At 46.9% G+C, this 19520-nt stretch overlaps 1 protein-coding gene across 15 annotated transcripts in view; it reads left to right on the top strand.

The window, feature by feature from the left end:
• Positions 1 to 19520, top strand: part of WNK1 (WNK lysine deficient protein kinase 1) — a 171945-nt gene that overhangs the window by 50915 nt on the left and 101510 nt on the right. For all 15 annotated transcript variants that reach the window (XM_075122443.1, XM_048828871.2, XM_048828839.2 and 12 more), the window contains exon 2: positions 8891 to 9063. In XM_075122443.1, coding sequence (XP_074978544.1) covers positions 8891 to 9063 — 173 coding nt within the window. The remainder of the gene's footprint in view (positions 1 to 8890; positions 9064 to 19520) is intronic.

Genomic DNA, 19520 nt, shown 5'->3' with positions numbered 1-19520 from the left:
TACCACTCCAGGCCAGTAACACGTACTTGGGAATCATTGTACAACAAAGCATTGCAGTGTATGTTTGCTGGCGTTCAAACAACATCCGTTCTTTATCTCCCTGTTACCCTCAGGAGAGTGAGATATCATTCATGGTCACCTGGTTGAAATAGGGTGCTTTTCTTCAGGGGACACTCAAAGGAGCCCGTTCCTGCTGGGCTGTTTACCTGTGGCTGAACAGAAATGTTCCCCGCTGTTAGCCACGGGGGGGGGGAGAGGGTTGAGGGGGTAGCCACGCGGTAGGGGGAGGCAAAATGCGACCGTGTCATGTTGTATGTATGTAATGTTAACAGCAAGGTTTACCCTGAAAGAGTGTAGCCACTGTTTTATAAAATGTCTTTTTAAATACCGCTGTCCCTTTTTCTCCACCAGCTGCATGTGTTTCAATGATCACAGGATCTTCTCCTTCCCAGAGGCTAGTGAAGATTAGAAAGGAAAAAAAACGCACTTGTGATGAAATGTTCTCTGAGCTCATGCTGTCCTACCACACTGACCGAGCACAGACGAATGCGTGGAGTGCAGGAAAGCACAAAATGACCGGGAGGAGAGATGATGGGCTGAAGAGAGTAAGTGGCGGGCTGAAGAGAGGGCTGAAGCTCAAATGTGGCGGCAGCGTGATGAGAGGAGGCAGGATTCAATGCTGAGGCTGCTGGAGGACCAAACCAGTATGCTCCAGTGTATGGTTGAGCTGCAGCAAAGGCAGCTGGAGCACAGACTGCCACTACAGCCCCTGTGTAACCAACCGCCCTCCTCCCCAAGTTCCATAGCCTCCACACCCAGACGTGCAAGAACGCGGTGGGGGGGCCACCGGCCAACCAGCCACTCCGCCACAGAGGATTGCCCAAAAAAAAGAAGGCTGGCATTCAATAAATTTTAAAGTTGTAAACTTTGAAAGTGCTGTGTGGCATTTTCCTTCCCTCCTCCACCACCCCTCCTGGGCTACCTTGGTAGTCGTCCCCCTATTTGTGTGATGAATGAATAACGAATGCATGAATGTGAAGCAACAATGACTTTATTGCCTCTGCAAGCAATGATTAAAGGGAGGAGGGGAAGGTGGTTAGCTTGCAAGGAAGTAGAGTGAACCAAGGGGCGGGGGGTTTCATCAAGGAGAAACAAAGAGAACTTTCACACCGTAGCCTGGCCAGTCATGCAACTGGTTTTCAAAGCTTCTCTGATGCGTACCGCGCCCTCCTGTGCTCTTCTAACCGCCCTGGTGTCTGGCTGCGCGTAACCAGCAGCCAGGCGATTTGCCTCAACCTCCCACCCTGCCATAAACGTCTCCCCCTTACTCTTACAGATATTGTGGAGCACACAGCAAGCAGTAATAACAGTGGGAATATTGGTTTCGCTGAGGTCTAAGCGAGTCAGTAAACTGCACCAGCGCGCCTTTAAACGTCCAAATGCACATTCTACCACCATTCTGCACTTGCTCAGCTGTAGTTGAACAGCTCCTGACTACTGTCCAGGCTGCCTGTGTACGGCTTCATGAGCCATGGCATTAAGGGGTAGGCTGGGTCCCCAAGGATACATATAGGCATTTCAACGTCCCCAACAGTTACTTTCTGGTCTGGGAATAAAGTCCCTTTAACAGACCAGAGTTCCTGAAGATGCGAGCGTCATGTACCTTTCCCAGCCATCCCACGTTGATGTTGGTGAAACATCCCTTGTGATCCACCAGAGCTTGCAGCACTATTGAAAAGTACCCCTTGTGGTTTATGTACTCGCCAGCTTGGTGCTCCGGTGCCAAGATAGGGATATGGGTTCCGTCTATGGCTCCACCACAGTTAAGGAATCCCATTGCAGCAAAGACATCCACTATGACCTGCACATTTCCCAGGGTCACTACCCTTGATATCAGCAGATCTTTGATTGCGTTTGGCTACTTGCATCGCAGCAGCCCCAACAGTAGATTTGATTCCCAACTGACCGGTAGCTGTCTGGCGTTGCAAGCTTCCACAGGGCTATCGCCACTCGCTTAACTGTGAGGGCTGCTCTCACCTTGGTATTCATGCGCCTCAGGGCAGGGGAAAGCAAGTCACAAAGTTCCATGAAAGTGCCCTTACGCATGCGAAAGTTTTGCAGCCACTGGGAATCGTCCCAGACCCGCAACACTATGCGGTCCCACCAGTCTGTGCTTGTTTCCCGAGCCCAGAATTGGCGTTCCACAGCATGAACCTGCCCCATTAGCACCATGATGCATGCATTGGCAGGGCCCATGCTTTCAGAGAAATGTGTCCATGTCCTGATCACTCACGTGACCGCGCTGACGTCGCCTCCTCGCCCAGTATCGCTCTGCCAGGTTCTGGTGCTGCATATACTGCTGGATAATGCGTGTGGTGTTTAATGTGCTCCTAATTGCCAAAGTGAGCTGAGTGGCCTCCATGCTTGCCTTGGTATGGCATCCGCACAGAAAAAAGGCACGAAACGATTGTCTGCCCTTGCTTTCACGGAGGGAGGGAGGCAACGGGGGCCTGACGATATGTACCCAGAACCACCCATGACAATGTTTTAGCCCCATCAGAGTGCTCCATTGTGACTGCTCTGGACAGCACTCTCAACTCAGATGCACAATTGTTTGCCGTTGCTCTGACGCAGGGAGGGGCGACTGAGGACACGGCTTACAGGGTTGGCTTCAGGGAGCTAAAATCAACAAAGGGGGTGGCTTTACATCAAGGAGTATTTCAGGCAGGACTTCATGGAGGGTTCCAATAAGAAATGGTGCACCTAAGTTATTGTTCTTATTGGAACAATGAGGTTAGTCTGGCCTCTGATTGATACATGGCCAGATTTACCTTGTTGCACCTTCTCTGTGAGTGACTGCAGTGTGACCTAGAGGAATGAGTCCCCTAGATAGGGTAGGGGGGGAAGCAAATGAGTACAAAACAAATCTGGTCTATTTCTTGTTTTGATCCACTCCATCTATCTTTTACATCTTTGGCGGGCAGCAGACGGTGCAGAAGGACTGCAAGCCATCCACATCTCATGGCTGCTCGGCAGAAGACGGTGCAATACGACTGCTAGTTATCCTCATCTCTTGCCTGCCTGACAGAAGATGGTACAGTACAACTGCTAGCAATCCATATCGCCTGCCTGCTCACCATAAGACGGTTCAATAGGACTGACTGCAGGACTAAAGAGAATGACCTGGTCAAGTCACTCCAAACTTACTCCCTGCGCCCATGTCTGTCCAGGTGCTCCCGGCCGACGCAGCCAGGAGCACCTCGGACATGACGATGACGGCTACCAGTCATTTTGCACTGTCTGCTGCCAGAAGGCAATGGGTTGCTGCTACTGTGTAGCAATGCAGTACCGTGTCTGCCAGCACCCAGGAGACATACAGTGACGGTTATCTGAGCGGGCTCCATGCTTGCCGTGGTATGGCGTCTGCACAGGTAACTCAGGAAAAAAGGCGCGAAACAATTGTCTGCCCTTGCTTTCACGGAGGAAGGGAGGGAAGGAACGGGGGCCTGACGATATGTACCCAGAACCACCCGCGACAATGTTTTAGCCCCATCAGGCATTGGGATCTCAACCCAGAACTCCAATGGGCAGCGGAGACTGCGGGAACTGTGCGATAGCCACCCACAGTGCAACACTCCGGAAGTCGACGCTAGCCTCGGTACTGTGGAAGCACTCCGCCGAGTTAATGCACTTAGAGCATTTTCTGTGGGGATACACACACTCGAATATATAAAACCGATTTCTAAAAAACCGACTTCTATAAATTCGACCTGATTTCGTAGTGTAGACATAGGCTTAGTCTGTATTCACAAAAAGAAAAGGAGGACTTGTGGTACCTTAGAGTCTAACAAATTTATTTGAGCATAAGCTTTCGACTGAATGCATCCGATGAAGTGAGCTGTAGCTCACGAAAGCTTGTGCTCAAATAAATTTGTTAGTCTCTAAGGTGCCACAAGTCCTCCTTTTCTTTTTATCAGTATAACTATGTCACTTGGGTGTGAAAAATCCACATGCTTGAGTGATGCAGTTATACTGACCTAGCCCTCAGTGTAGACAGCACTAGGTCTGCAGGAGGGCTTTTCCTGTTGATATAGCTACTGTGTGTCATGGAGGTGAATTAGGTCCCGTTGGTGTAGTAGTCTTTACTGAAGTGCTACTAGCTGCACCGCTTCAGCATTTTAAGTGTAGACCTGCTCTAGAATAGTATTAAGGTAAAGTTGGTACTTACTGGTGGTTCAGTGGACAAGTGGTGTCTCCTCCCTCTGCCCTTTCCCCATATGTCTTTGAAGATAATATTGCATTAGAATACTGGAGCAGCAAAACTTAAGGCCTCCCCCTCTTTATTTTCCTTCCATTGTGAAAATACAACTACTTACCCCAGCTTGAAACTTGCTGGCATGCATTAAGTGTGCAAATGTGTCCCAAACTATTAGCACAGCATGACTTCTTAAGCAGATGCTTAATTACTCACTTCACTGCTTTTGCCATGACTTCCTGCCAGTGCTCAGTGTTGAGTGTCTGTCTTCAGCACAACAGTTATATCTATAGGGACATGACATCAGCATTGATGTAACCAGTGAGGACAAAATGGCTCAACTTATGCATGCCCATTATGGGTATGTATGTAACCAGGAGCAACATTAGTTAAATTCTCTTTTGAGCTTTGGTGGTAGTATTGCAATGATGTGAGGAAGTTGAATCATCTGAGTTTGGGATGAGATGTAAGGTATTTACAATATGAGAACTTAATATAATGGTCTAAAACTGATTTTAGCAAAGTTTGTAATAAAGCACTTTAGGTAGCATAAAGTTTATTTTTACAAATGCATTCTGATGAACACTATACACCTAGAAAATTATAGCATTGGGAATGCTTTAAGCCAATTTTAATAGAGAAACTCAAGACAGTAGTAGAGAGAAATAAGGTTATTTCCTGACTTAATCTTGAATGGTTTTGCTAAGTTTGTGGCTATAATTTTTTATTATAAACTTAAAAGCTTGATAGACTTTTTCAGTAATAAAAGCTGGTCTAAAGTACAGTCTAAATATTCACGTACTGAAACGAGTTTAGTTTGCAGATTGTCCAAAAACAAAAACAAATATTTATTGTGTAGTATCAACACAAGTACATATATATTATATAATTTTTCTTAAAAGTATCTATATTTGGAGTCAAGGCCGTGGAGCAGTGGCCAGGAACATGGTACACCTGATATTGAGAGCAGAGTGTCTCATATTGGAGATTTTATGTGCTGGCCCAAATATTGAGGGCTTCTGCCAGGAAGCATGTGTATATGATGCAGTTCTGCTGATACACGGATATGTTGATTGTGTGTTTAAAAATGTGATGCATTGCTTTTACTGTCATTCATTCATATTGTAGAAAGAAATGCTATTTAACCTTTAACTGGTCCTTACCTGGAGTCTTTACTGTCTCTTATTTTTAGGGAACAGAAAAGTCTTATTAGTTTCAGTCAGACTGCAAAATCAAATCTACACTTGAGACATACAGTGACATGAGACCTATAAACATACACTTGCCAAAGACACATATGCAGTAAGCATGTATGCTCTGTTTTTACTTGGAAAGTAACCATAATTGGCATACATTCATTCCTGAAATGGGAAGAATTAGAAATATTGAATGTTAAGTTACCTATAAGCCAAATAACTTGTCATGACCCTTCAGTCATATCACTTCATTCTTTTGTTTTACGATAATGCTCAAACAGGATTATAAAATATAATTCAGTATTTGAGATGCACATGTTTTAAAGTAGGCCATTGTGGCTGAGTAGTTTTTACAAAGTAGGTAATGGTGAGCTGTATATATAACTCTGGGTCGGCAACCTTTTAGAAGTGATGTGCCAAGTCTTCATTTATTCACTTTTAATTTAAGGTTTCGTGTGCCAATAATACATTTTAACGTTTTTTAGAAGGTCTCTTGCTATAAGTCTATATATTATATAACTAAACTATTGTATGTAAACAAGGTTTTCAAAATGTTTAAGAAGCGTCATTTAAAATTAAATTAAAATGCTGATCTTACACTGCTGGCCTGCTCAGCCTGCTGCCGGCATGGGGTTCCAGCTGGCAAGGGGCCGGCAGCCAGAACTCCAGACCAGCAGCGGGCTGAGCGGGGCTGGCGGCCGGTCTGGGGGTCCGTCCGCTGGCTCCTGCTGGCCCCGCTGCCGGTCTGGGGTCCCAGCCCTGTCCACAGAGAGTAGGTACCTACCTTCTCCCTGGTTCTAGCCATTCTCTTCTTCTCTCTGCACTGAGATGAGGATGGGAGTGTGCTGAGCACAGGGCTGGGGGTTGGGGTGCAGGGTCTGGCCAGGAGCTAGAATGAGGGAGGGGGCTCAGGGTTGGGGCAGGAGGTCTGGGTGTGGAGCGCTTACCTCGGCAGCTCCCATTTGGTGCTCAGGGTGTGGGTGGGGATGTGGGGGGTGCACGAGTCAGGGCATGGAGTGTGGGGGTGCAGGAGTCGGGGCTGGGTGTGTGTGTGTGGGGGGTGCAGGAGTCAGGGCAGGGGGCTGGGTGTGTGTGTGTGGGGGGGTGCAGGAGTCAGGGCAGGGGGCTGGGTGTGTGTGTGTGGGGGGGTGCAGGAGTCAGGGCAGGGGGCTGGGTGTGTGTGTGTGGGGGAGGTGCAGGAGTCAGGGCAGAGGGCTGGGTGTGTGTGTGTGTGGGGGAGGTGCAGGAGTCAGGGCAGAGGGCTGGGTGTGTGTGTGTGTGGGGGAGGTGCAGGAGTCAGGGCGGAGGGCTGGGGGTGTGTGTGTGGGGGGGGGGAGGTGCAGGAGTCAGGGCAGAGGGCTGTGTGTGTGTGGGGGGGAGGTGCAGGAGTCAGGGCAGAGGGCTGGGTGTGTGTGTGGGGGGGGGGGAGGTGCAGGAGTCAGGGCAGAGGGCTGGGGGTGTGTGTGTGTGGGGGAGGTGCAGGAGTCAGGGCAGAGGGCTGGGTGTGTGTGTGGGGGGGAGGTGCAGGAGTCAGGGCAGAGGGCTGGGGGCGTGTGTGGGGGGGTTGTGGGGGTGCTCCCAGCCCCCTGTCCTGAGTGGCTCACGACAGGGGGCTGGAGGGGATATGTCGATTCCACCCCCTTCCACAAGGTCCCCGGAGCAGAGAGCATGAGCGCTCTGTGGCTCCGCTTTTCCCTCTCCCCCTCCGTAGCAAGGGTTGTCAGCTGATCGGTGGCAGGGAGGGAGAGAAGGAGGGGCAGGAACCCAGCACACCGGGGGGACAAGGGAGAAGTTTGCCTGCCCTGCAAGGAGAGAGCAGGGGGGTGGAGAAGAGCGGGCTGGGCCAGGCAGGATTTTTAGTGGCACGCTGCTGTCTGCTGGGGTCCCTGACAGACAGCAGCGTGCCATTGAAAATTGGCTCACGTGCCGTGTTTGATTTTTTTTTTTCCTCATTTTCATCTGGAAAATCTTTACACTTCTTGCACTTGTCTTTAAATTATAATGTTCCATCTGGAAAATAGCCTCAGTTCCTCCATAACATAAGGCTTCAGTGGAGAGACTTTTTGAAATAGTTAAAGATCTCTAACTGAATAAAGGATAGTTTGGAGAGATTAGCATGGCTGTGGCTGTGTCTACACTACAAGTTACTTTGTTCACACTTCTGAGTGAAGTAAATTATACCAATCTACAGGTCTTCACCAGAAGCCCTACATTGGTGCATCTGCGCTGCTGTAGTATAGATATAGCCTGAATACTATTTGGAAGTCACATTTAGGGAATATCTACTTAACATTTTGGAGCGAGCCTCCTAGCCCAGGTTGATGGATTCAGGCTATTGGGGCTTGGACTAGTCCTCTAAAAGTAGCTGTAGAAACAATGTTTTGAAGTTGCGGCTCGCACTCTGAAGACCAACCTTCCTCCTGTAGGCTTCAGAGCCCGAGCTGCGACTTCAAAGTACTGTAGTGAATCCATCCTCGTAAGAGCTGGTAGTTAGGCTGATGCAAGAATTCTTCCATTAACATAGCAGTGTCTGTAATGGGGCTTAGGTTGGCATACTTTTTCTCACCCAAGAGAGAGGTCGAACTAGCTGTCAGTCAGGGGTGTTAACTAAGTTTTAGGTGTGGACCAATCATAAATCTCTAAATGTAGAGTTCAGTCCTATACTCTTGATATTGATCTGCTTGCAGCAGGGAAATACTAACATGTTTAGTCTGCATACAAAAGAGGCAATTCTGAAGCATATTTCTTAATGTTTGGGTATCCTTAAATGTATTGGACCACTGTATCTGCTTCCCGTAAGCAATAGTAGCTGTGAATCTGATTTTTGGCCAGGGGGTGGGGAGAATAACTGACTCGAGGATGAGTGAGCCCTAGTTTATACTACAAACCTATGATGGTATAACTACGTTGCTCGGGTGTAGAAGATACCGACCTAACCCCTGGTGTAGATAACTCTGTCGACAGGAGGACTTCTCCCATTGACATAGCTACTGACTCTTAGGGAGGTGGAGTACCTGTGCTGACAGGAAAAGCTCTCCTTTTGGCATAGGTAGTGTCTTCGCTATGTGTTACAGCAGCACAGCGTCACTGGTGCAGCTGCGCTGCCATAGTGCTGTAAGTGTAGACAAGCCCTAGGAATAATGACTCTCTAGAGAGCAATTGTATGGCATAAACTACTAAATCCGGTAAAAAGCTGGAGTAACAGAATGCATCTGCAGTTATATAGTGCATTTTTAAAAAAAAAAAAAACACGAAATATGCAGTTGAATGACAATTGGGTGGAGTGAATTGCTTGTAAGAGAATAAATCTGAGTGGACTTCAGAATCTTACTAATGTGCAAGAGTCCTGTCACGTTTTCAGCTTGCTGCCCTTCCCATGTTTAAAGTGGACTATTTTCGTATAGGTTTTTATATATAACCTTTTTATTTTTTTTGCTAGGATCGGAAGCTGTCAAAGTCAGAGCGACAGAGATTTAAAGAGGAAGCTGAAATGCTGAAAGGGCTCCAGCATCCTAATATTGTTCGGTTCTATGATTCCTGGGAGTCTACAGTGAAGGGAAAGAAATGTATTGTTCTTGTGACGGAACTTATGACATCTGGAACGTTGAAAACGTAAGTGAGCTCAAGCACAAGAGGGGTGTGTGATAATGATTAGCCATGAGATCAGAAAGTTGAAATAAAATGGAAACCAGTGTTTCTTTTCATAATATCGAAGGCCAAAGACCCATTGCTGGAAGGGAGGCAAACTAAAGCTTTCTCTGTAATCCTAAAATTACTGCTCAAGTTGGATGCTATTAGCCCCATAATTAGAGTAATTGGCCATCCTTTGAGGTAGTGAGATTGATAAATTGTCTCATACCACTTTCTAGTATACACAGGCAGAAAGTTATATTTAATTTCAAGGATTGAGGATACAAGCAGTGATCCTATTAGTCTCTTTTCTCCTGCTGATAATAGCTCATCTTCACTAATTAGCTTCTTACAGTTTGTATGGAAACTTCCAACTTCTGTGTGTGTGTGTGTATGTATATGTTCCATTCTATGCATCCGATGTAGTGGACTTCAGCCCACAAAAGCTTATGCACTAATAAATTTGTTAGTCTCTAAGGTGCCACAAGTACTCCTGTTCTTTTTGCGGATACAGACTAACATGGCTGCTACTCTGAAACCTATTAGTCTCTTTGTATCTCCCCCGCCCCCGTCTTACACTTAAAATGTAGTGGTGTTACAGCCATCTTTGTCCCAGGATATTAGAGACAAGGTGGGTGAGGTAATATCTTTTATTGGACCAACTTCTGTTGGCGAAAGACAAACTTTTGAGCTTGAACAGAACTCTTTGAGTTTCCTAGCCCTGAAGAAGAGCTCTATGTAAGCTGGGGGTGGGGGAGATACAAAGAGACTAATATGATCGCTGCTTGTATCCTCAATCCTTGAAATTAAAAACAAGACAATAAAAACAATTTTTTCTGCCTGTGTATACTAGAAAGTGGTTTGAGACAATTTATCAATCTCACTACCTCAAAGGATGGCCCATTACTCTAATTATGGGGCTAATAGCATCGAACTTGAGCAGTAATTTGGGGCAGGGACTGCTTCTTTTGTACAGTGCCATAGTCAGGCCCTGATATTTGATTGGGGTCTCTGGGTGCTACCGCAATACAAATAATGCCTAGAAGTAAGAAAAGTTATTTGAAAAGCTTTCTATTTAATGGAAAATTTATGGGGAATTTCTAAAGTCATTTCTGAAAGTAAGTGAATGTCTGAACTTCCAGACTGTAATTGAGCTCTCTGTGAAACTGTAAATCTGTTTTAAGCCTGAGCTGAAGTGAGCATTAGGAAATTGAGTTGCAAGGAAGCCCTCTAGTGGTGACTACAAGCTTACAGAGAACATTATACTTCAGTGCAGCTTTGCAACTTCCCTCGGTTTAGGCTAGACATAATTGGGTGTTCATTGAACATGTGCACAGTTTTTGCCTATTTGGAACTGGAAATCCTTAAAATTGTGGTGTGTGTGTGTGGCTTTTTTTTGGGGGGGGTGAGTGGGTAATAAAGAAGAGATTAAATAATTCATTTAATTGTCCTTTTAAGTCTTTAACAGGACTTGAATTCTAGTGAATAAATAGAGCTGGAAACAGTCTGTGTAAACAAGTTCATAATCCATTCAGTCAAAATACCCTGACGTGCTTGTTTTTGTGAGGTTTACTGATGGCCACAAATGAGCACAGAGCAGGAAAAATACCTTTTTTCAATGAGAATTCTAGATTATGTTCGTAGGGGAAGTGCTTATCCCTTGTGCTGCATCTGTTTCTCTGAAATGTTACAATCATGAATGCTTTTCTACCTGTGCCATGCCAAGGAACTGTTCAGGAAAGGGTTGTGTCTCTCATCTACCCCCGTCTCTCTTCTCTCCTCCTCCCCCCCCCCCCCCCCCCGGTGGTTCAGCCTTCAAACAAGGCTATGCTCTAGGTTTATTGTTATAGATCCTTAATGTAGACTAGTTGTTGGCCTGTTGGAAAGATTTGAGGTGGTTGTCACAGTTCAGGGCAGTTGCACCTGTATTTCCCTGCTGTGGTACAGCAAGGGCACCTGCTCCCGGCCCCTAAACTGTCCCTTTTCATGGGTGGAGACATGGCTTTCTCCCCCTCTGGACTGTGCTATTTCCAGGCTGAACACTTCCCTACCTTCGCTGTCTCATTCCCCAGTATAAGAGTGCTTTGCTTCTCTGCTCCAAGGTGGTACATAGTATACATGCCCAGAGTTTTAAATTACCAAACTGCTTTTATGAACAATCACATTTTTTCTCAAGGTAAAAGCATTACAGCGAAAACACTTTAAAAACAGTAAAAGAATCTACACATGTTAATAAGCTTACCAGACATCACCCCCTCACTCCAAGAAGGGCCCAGGGTGGTGATTAGTCCTTCAAATCCTGCCTCTCCCCCCAGTTTTTCATTTGGACACAAGTTGATCACATCTTCAGCTCAAACACACACCTAAGTCTTATGGGCAGGGCCGTCCTTACCCATATGCCAAGTACGCATCTGCGTGCTGCTCCAGCCCCTGCTCCAGCCCTTCCCCTGAGGACTGCGGCAGGGGTGTGGCCTGCCCTGTGTTCACCAGGAAGTGGAGCGATCTGGCCCCAGCTCGCTCCACTCTGCCGGCTTCCAGCCATGCCACGGGTGAGTGCTGAGGGCTGGTGTCCCCGTCGTCCGTCTCCCCCCCCCCCCCCCCCCCCCCGCCAAGGCTAGGAGCCAAGGGAGCAAAGCAGAGTGGAATGGGCTGGGGCTGGGTCGGTCCACTTCCTGCCGCCCTGTGAGTGTGGGGTCGGGCCTGCCCTCCACTCACCGGGTGGCAGGAAGTGGAGCGACCCGGCCCCAAACTGCTCAGCTGTCCCGTGCTGGGGGGGCACTTTTCCTCCCCTGCCCCACAACCTGCTCCTGCCCCCCAGGAAGGCCTGGGGTCAGCTGCCCACCCTCCCCTACGGTGGGGCTGCGTAGGGCACCAAAATGGCTAGGGACGACTCTGCTAATGGGGTTGCAGTGGGCCAAAGACCTTCCATCCTTCCCTAAGGATTGGGGCTCCCTAGGTTCTATCTGTCTGCTGGATCAGAGAGAAGGCTGAGAGTCCTTTTTAACTCAGGCTATTTAACTGAAAGTCCCTTCTTTCTGTTGATCCCTGGATAATCTAGTTTGATTAATCTATATGCGAGACTCTTTCCAGGTGGTAGCTCGGAGGAGGTGATACAACCTGAGTGAATTTGCTTAACTATCTCCTGCTGTTCTTAGTTCCTGGAAGGTTGTGGTCTCCCTCATGGAATTACATACAATCCATTGTTAGTACATAAATATTTGCATTTTTAATTAAAAAAACTCCTAAAATACTTAAACTTAATTCAGTTTTATATTAAAGTGGTGTCTCTAATAAATGAATGGCTCTGCAGAGCCTTTCTTGTGAGAAATACAGTTGAAGTCTTGACATAAAGCTCTGGATATGCACCCATGTTTCAAGTGTGTTAGGAGAGAATTTGGTGCATTCTATTTGTTTTTGCTATTGGGATTTGGGAATAAAGTTTGTGTTAGGTTGAGTTGTTGGAAGTTTTTTCAGATGGATGGAAGGGTTTTGGCACTTGAGGAATTGTGGGAGGCAGGAAAGGACTGGATGTTTATACTAAAACAAGTAAATAGTTAACAATGACACTTAAAGATAATTTAGGTTGCAGACATAATCCATTATGCTGAATGGGTCAATTAACATCTTTCCAATCTGCAGACTCAAGAAAAGGTAACACATTTTTTTACACTGTATAAGTCTGAACCGTTCTTGTTTGTCTTGTTCCAGGTTACACACATCCTAGTTGGTAGGCTATGCTGATTGCTAGTGATGCCAATATTTCTGCCTCTCTATTTTGTATCTTACACGTTTTTGAAATCAATCTCCCTTCTGGGATTTTACACATCCTTTCATCATTTGTTCGGGTTTGACAACAGTTTTCTGCCCCAGAATCTCTCCAGCCCATGAGTCTTCCCATTAACCTTCTGTTCCCACTGGGGATCAGATGAGTCTGAGCCCAGGACAGTACAACAGGACAAGCACACTAGTTCCTGAAGTGGGAGCCTATCTGCCACCGCACCGTGTGCCCCAGGCTGTGTAACTGCTTTCCTCTAAAATTCATTCACATAGTTGACTCTCTGGACAGAAGGAATAGAAAACTTTTAGGTGAAACATCTTAATCATCATTTTACTGGATCAGATTTGGAAACTTAAATGGACTGAGCTTCCGCATTGCCTAATGGGAAGATAACTCAGTCCTGGCTTACCTCAATTCATGGGTGGCGGGTACAATAAGCCAGGGGAGGCGCTGCCTCTCCTGGTGCTGCTGTGGCCACTGGACCCCTGGTTGTGGGGTTTGGTGGTGAAGTTTTTGCTTTATTATGCCCTATGCAGGTTCGGAGCGGCTGAGGAGGCACATACCGCCTCCTCAGCAGCCTTGAAACCTGCATGGGGCATATCAAAAACATCTTATGCAGATGCTTTTCCCCTGGCTAGTGGGCAGGTTGGGTCTGGGGAGGGGAGGCACCGCTGCAGCCAGCCCCAGGCTCCTCCAGGCATGGGAGGCTTGGCTCAGCTCGGCTCAGGGCTTCAGCCAGCTCAGCTAGGGCTCCTCCGGGCAGGGGAGACTCGGCTCAGGGCTTTGGCCAGTCATGCTGGGGCTCCTCTGCTTTGGCCAGTTGTGCCGGGGCTCCTCTGCTTGGGGGGGCACTGGGCTGCAGCTGGCCTGGGGCTCTTCTGGTCAGGTGTGGGGGTTGAAGGGGCTCGGGGCTTCGGCCAGCCCAGAGCTCCTCTGGGCTGGGGAGGGGGGCTCGGGGCTTCGGCCAGCCCAGAGCTCCTCTGGGCTGGGGAGGGGGGCTCGGGGCTTCGGCCAGCCCAGAGCTCCTCTGGGCTGGGGAGGGGGGCTCGGGGCTTCGGCCAGCCCAGAGCTCCTCTGGGCTGGGGAGGGGGGCTCGGGGCTTCGGCCAGCCCAGAGCTCCTCTGGGCTGGGGAGGGGGGCTCGGGGTTCCTGCGGCCGGAGGGCCGGGGGGTAATCCTGATGACCCTTTTGGTTTGGACTGTCATTTAGCTAAACTCCATGAGTAGGGCCTTACCAAATTCATGCTTCAGAGCCCAGTTGTGAAAGCAGCCGCTGCGAAGTTTCCTGGAGCTGGAGGAGGCTCCCGGAGGTGGAGGTAGGCCTGATCTCCCCATTGCTGCTGGGAGCACCCTAACCAGGGATCCTAATTGCTAGTCAGGGCTAGTGGTGGATTAACACATGGGGCCTGTGCCCAGGGGCCCCAGACAATTTGAAAAATGGGTGCCCAGCCCTGGCAGGAGCCATGGGGTGGAAGCTCCAAACCCCAGCAAGAGCTGCAGGGGCTGAAGCCCGAAGCTCAGGTGCCCTGAGTGGAGCCATGGGGGCTGAAACCCCAAGCTCTGGCAGGAGCCAGCAGGAGGGGCAGAAGCCTGGAGCCGGGCAGAAACTGTGGCGGGGTAGCAGCCCTCAGCCTGAGCACCCCAAGTCCCAGCTGGCGCCATGGGGGGTGGCAGCAACCCCAAATCTGGGCAGGAGCGGTGGGGGGGGACGGGGTGGAGCTGTGGGGCGTGGCAGCCCATAGCACAGGTCCCTGAGCTTGGGCAGGAGCTGCAGGTGTGGAAGCCCTGAGTCCCGGCTGGAGCCTGGGCACAAGGCATGTGGGGAGGGAGTGGAAGCCCCGGATCTCCAGCGCCCTGAGCCTGGGCAGGAGCTGTGACGGGGCGGGCGGTGGTGGCAGCAACCCTGAAGTTTGGGCATCCCAAGCCTTGGTGGTGGAGACGGCCCTGAGCTGGGCAGAAGCTGTGGGGGCTGGAGCTGCTGGGGGTGGCAGCCCTGAGCCCCGGCAGGTCTGTAGCCCTGGCAGGAGCTGCAGGGGTGTGTGGGAGAAGCAGTAGCCTGGGGCTGCAGCAGGCCTCAGCCCGGGTGTCCTGAGCCCAGTGCCCTGAGCACTTGCAGGAGCTGCGGGGGGCAGAAGCCCCCCACCCGGCGACCTGACCCACAGCAAGAGCCACAGGGGGTGGAAGCCCGGAGTCCAGTTCTGGGGCTGCTGCAACGCAGAAGTGAGGGTGGTACATCCTCACTTCTGCACTGCCTGTGGAGGTGGGTCTGGTCTTCCTCCGATAACAGCTGTGCAGGGGAAGGACAAGTCCTGTGCCTCCCCAGGCCGGCTGATTTCGGGAAGATCAGATTTGATGGGAAGGGCTTATTTGCAGTCCTTGACATGTTTTTCACAGTCATGAAATTGGTAGGTCCCTAGCCATGAGGGAGACTTACCAGTCTCACAACTTTATGCTGCTACCCATGATGGTAGTGTCTGAGTGTCTTCCACATTAAATTGCTATAGCAAGTTGCCTAGTGGACTTCATAGCCTTCTGCTCATTTCCTTTATCTGAATGTGGGAAAGTCTGCTTTATTGTAGGGCTGTACTCTGGTTTTTTTGAGAGGGATTGGGAAGCGGTCATCACAACCTATTTTGATTTTTTTTTCCTTAAAGTTTCTAATACAGCAAGAGAATAACTGTGTTTGTAGACTCTTATGGCTTTAATTTCATGTTACTTTTTAGGCCCTAATCCTGCTAAGGAATCTGCCTGTCCAAGTCCTAATGAATGTCAGGGTTGTCTGTAACTAAAATAAAACGTGTTTCCATATCTTTGGCAGAATTTGAAAGGGACGGTCAAATTTGTCTGTTAGTTTTGTTTTGTAAAGCAAGCCTATAACATTCTAAAGAAAGTGTTTTACTAAATAAATTCTAAATAAGTAGTTTATTAAATAAGACCTGCAGTGTTCACATGCATTCAAATGGGCTGCAAACAAAACTAAATTATCTGGTCTATTTTCATTGTGAAAGATTAGAGAAGTGTAAAGAGCATAAATATAATTCAGATTTAAAACTATTTTAGGTTTAATTTAAATTATCTAACAGGTCAGGATACTTAATGTGGCTTTTTAAAAACTAATGTTCATCTAAGAACTGCTTCTTAAAGCCAATGAAATGTTCATTGCTGTTTTTTAAAAGAGAGATGCAGTGTTGAGTTGGCTGAGCCATTTATAAGACAAAGATATTCAGTTTTCAAAACTATGTTTAGAAATGGTGTTCTCTTTTTCCGTTAACTGAATGGGGCTCACGTAGCTCAGAGGAAGGATTGCACTTTTATGTCAAAGACGAGACTTCCTACTGGTTCTCTCTTTAAACAAAATTTAACTGTTAAAAATAAATGATTGTGACGGGTTCCCCCCAGGGTGCCACCTGGAACTGGGGTATCACTGAGCCCCCCTGACCCACCAGCCTGGGCTCCCTTTACATTGTACTGCTGTGACAAGCTGCCTACATACAGGTAGGGACACACCCAGCTGCAGTTACATGCAGACGCTGTGATCTTCCCTGCTTGGGAAGACTCCAGCTAGGGAACTTCCCAGCTACTCAGGAACGCATCCCCTTTGGAGTGTAAACCCAAAATTATACGGTCTTGCGCTGCACAGGGAACTATACAGTGTAAGCTCATGAAATTTTCCCCCTTCCTCAATGTGAAGAGGAATACACAACAGCTTTCTGCCCCGAGTTAAGACTCCCACACACTGGTTTTAGACAAAGCAAAAACAAGTTTATTAACTACAAAAAATAGATTTTAGGTGATTATAAGGGATAGTAAACAGATCAAAGGAGCTTACCTAGCAACTAAACAAAATATGCCTAATACTCCGAACTTCAGATTCAAAAAGTTCCATGATCCAAATAGGATAATCATATTCAGTAAATCATAACCTTTTCAATGATACCTCACATGATTTATCTTGCATAAAATACATTGATTGTCATAATTATATTAAAATATCACTGAAGAATATGGGGTGCAGTATTCTGTGAAAAGGTCTAATACAGTTATGTGGCTTTTTCTGCTTGGGTTTTACTTTCAAAATATTGGGAATGTCCATTTTGGCCTTGTTGAGGGAGTCTCAGTGTAGCATAGACTCACACTTTAGTTGAAGGAGAGGATGCCCAGTTTTTACAAATATGACCGTTTTCCAGGAATGATAGTGCCAACAAAAACAAACCAAGTTCTAAACAGTCTGACTAAAATCCCTTCTCCTTTCAGTTGTTCAGCTTTCATTCATCTCTTGTGGTGATAGTTCTCTAGTTTCTACAGTCGTCATTTTTCCAGGCTAGACTATCTGACTTTCTAGTATAAAAATCAAGCAGTGAGGAGAAAATAACCTTTTCAGGTCCTTCATACACCATAAAGGGATTAAGACCATTCCCCCCCCCCCCCCCCCCTCCTTGCAGGTAGTCTTTTAAACGAATACTTAACAATGCACAGTTTGCAAATCTGACTTTCCATTTGTTCGGATTTGCTGCTGATGTCCGAAACAATGTAATTACTGTTAGGATAGCAGGTATTTGCCTGGTAACTAATGTTTGTTTTAAGATGCATTGTCTCCATTAGAAATGGACTAGAGTAACGTTTTCTTTTTCCTTTTAAAATGTTGTCTGTGCGAGGTTTAAAAGTGACGTGATTGGTAACTTATGACAGTGTTTTTGGAAACTTACATCAATCTTGCAGGGATGCAGGATGATATGAGCCCAGTTCCTTTAGGAGTGAGGAGCTGGCAATAGACCAGCATATTTGAGAATCAAGAATGTAATTGGAGATCCCAAAAGCTGAACTAGAGTGCAACTACCATTTGACCCTTGGAACAGGCATTAAAGAGATGAATGACTGTGTCAGTAGCAAAAAGTATTTTGGCCAAAATCATGAGTGGTAGCTGATATGAACCAGAGCCTCTTTCATTCTTTCTTCCTGGACTTGCTTTCTTTCTGCCCTTGTTCTCTCATTAAATTGTGCTCTGATTTCCCTCTGGATTTGGCTCCTGATTGCTTTTACAGAGCTGTTTTACAGCAGGATTATCACTAGGAGCTTGATTTCAAGGGCTTTCTTTGAACCAGAGGAATTGTAGTAATGGGAATTAATGTCTGTGAGCTTATGCAAGCACTGGTCCAAATGATTTAATCAAGACCAGTTCTTCTAATGAAGTGTATACACAGAAACCAGCACTCACATTGGTGGTCTGGGGTAAACATGATAATCCCAGTCTTGTAGCATCACATAGTACTGACCTCAGTGCTGGTCTTAGGAATTAGGACAACTGTCTTGGAGTGGTGCAGGAGACAGCTTTCTCAAGGATTGGTCCAAGACTGGAATAAACTAGGAACCATCACAAATGTCACCACCTTCCTCTGCATGTGCAAAGCACATTTCTTCAACCTTTCTTTCTCTAATATAAACACACAGCCACGTGTACGTTTTTAAAACTAAGAAAACCTTACACTGCATACACAATTCTCCTCCTAGGGAGAAGATGAGAACACCAACCCATGCATGACAGATGTTAGTCATATTACTTAATGCACTACTTGTTGGTGTTCAGAGACAATGGTGATGAGGTTGGTATAAAAACCTGTATAGAAGTGGACACAGATGAAGCCTGTTAACAAGCCTGGAAACAAAAGTTCCATCTCTGGCCTGACTCTTGTATTTAGACCTTTTTGAAACCCATGTCAGAGACCAGCAATAGAGTGTCAAGAAACTTGAGACTGTGCCATGTCTTCTCTGAAAGGTGGTTTGGATTTGTTGAATTTGTATTGTCCATTCAGTAGAGTGCATCCTTGGGACTAAAAGGTCCCTCCATCTTTCCAGTGTTCTGTAATGAGTCCAGATGGTGTTTTCAGTTGGGTTTTAAGTGATCAAATCCTTTCCTACATCTCTTGAGAGACCTTTGAGAACAGCTAACTTGATTAGTCAAGTTGAGGCAAGTTTGAACTGTACCCTAGGTCCCTGGCTGAGTTGCTTGGATTAATATTTCAATAGCTGAGTGGTTGCTGTGGTGACTTCATAGCAGTCACTCACTGCCCAACAAAACTTCTATTCATTCAGAATTTGACATTCTCCAGTGTTCTTTTCCTCTGCTGTGTCCAGGAAAAGGCATATTTATATAAGATAGTGGTCAGAACTAGCTACTTAAACACTACATTAGAGGAAAAATGAATGGTGGGCAGGGGGCGGGGGAGAATAGCTTTGCTGAGCCAGTGGTGCAGCATGGAAGATATCAATTTTAATAAGGAATAATTGGAAATAAAGGGTTTTAGAACCTGAATAAAAAAAAGTGAAACCTTCAGCTATCTGCATTTGAAGTCATATTGTGTCAAATCAGCAATTTTTACAACTATAGAATTGGAGTTCCATTTTATCCATCAGAACATTCAGCAGTTACCTCCTGGGTAGTAAACAAAATTAAACAGCAAAATGTAAAGTAACTAGATAGGCTAAGCCAGCTCTTAGGCTCACTAAAAATATGTACCTTATATGGAGGTTAGCTTGGCAACTTGCTTAAAGACTCTGGTCACATTGGGGCGTGTAGGCAGACTTAAAGTAGAAGGCAAAGCTGAGATTTGGTAGAGGACAGAACTAGCTATTTATGAATTCTTGAAATCTAACTAGTGTCTTTC

Source organism: Caretta caretta, chromosome 1, assembly GCF_965140235.1.
Source record: "Caretta caretta isolate rCarCar2 chromosome 1, rCarCar1.hap1, whole genome shotgun sequence".
In the NCBI taxonomy this organism is placed as follows: domain Eukaryota; kingdom Metazoa; phylum Chordata; order Testudines; family Cheloniidae; genus Caretta; species Caretta caretta.
This window is presented reverse-complemented; position numbering and strand designations above follow the sequence as displayed.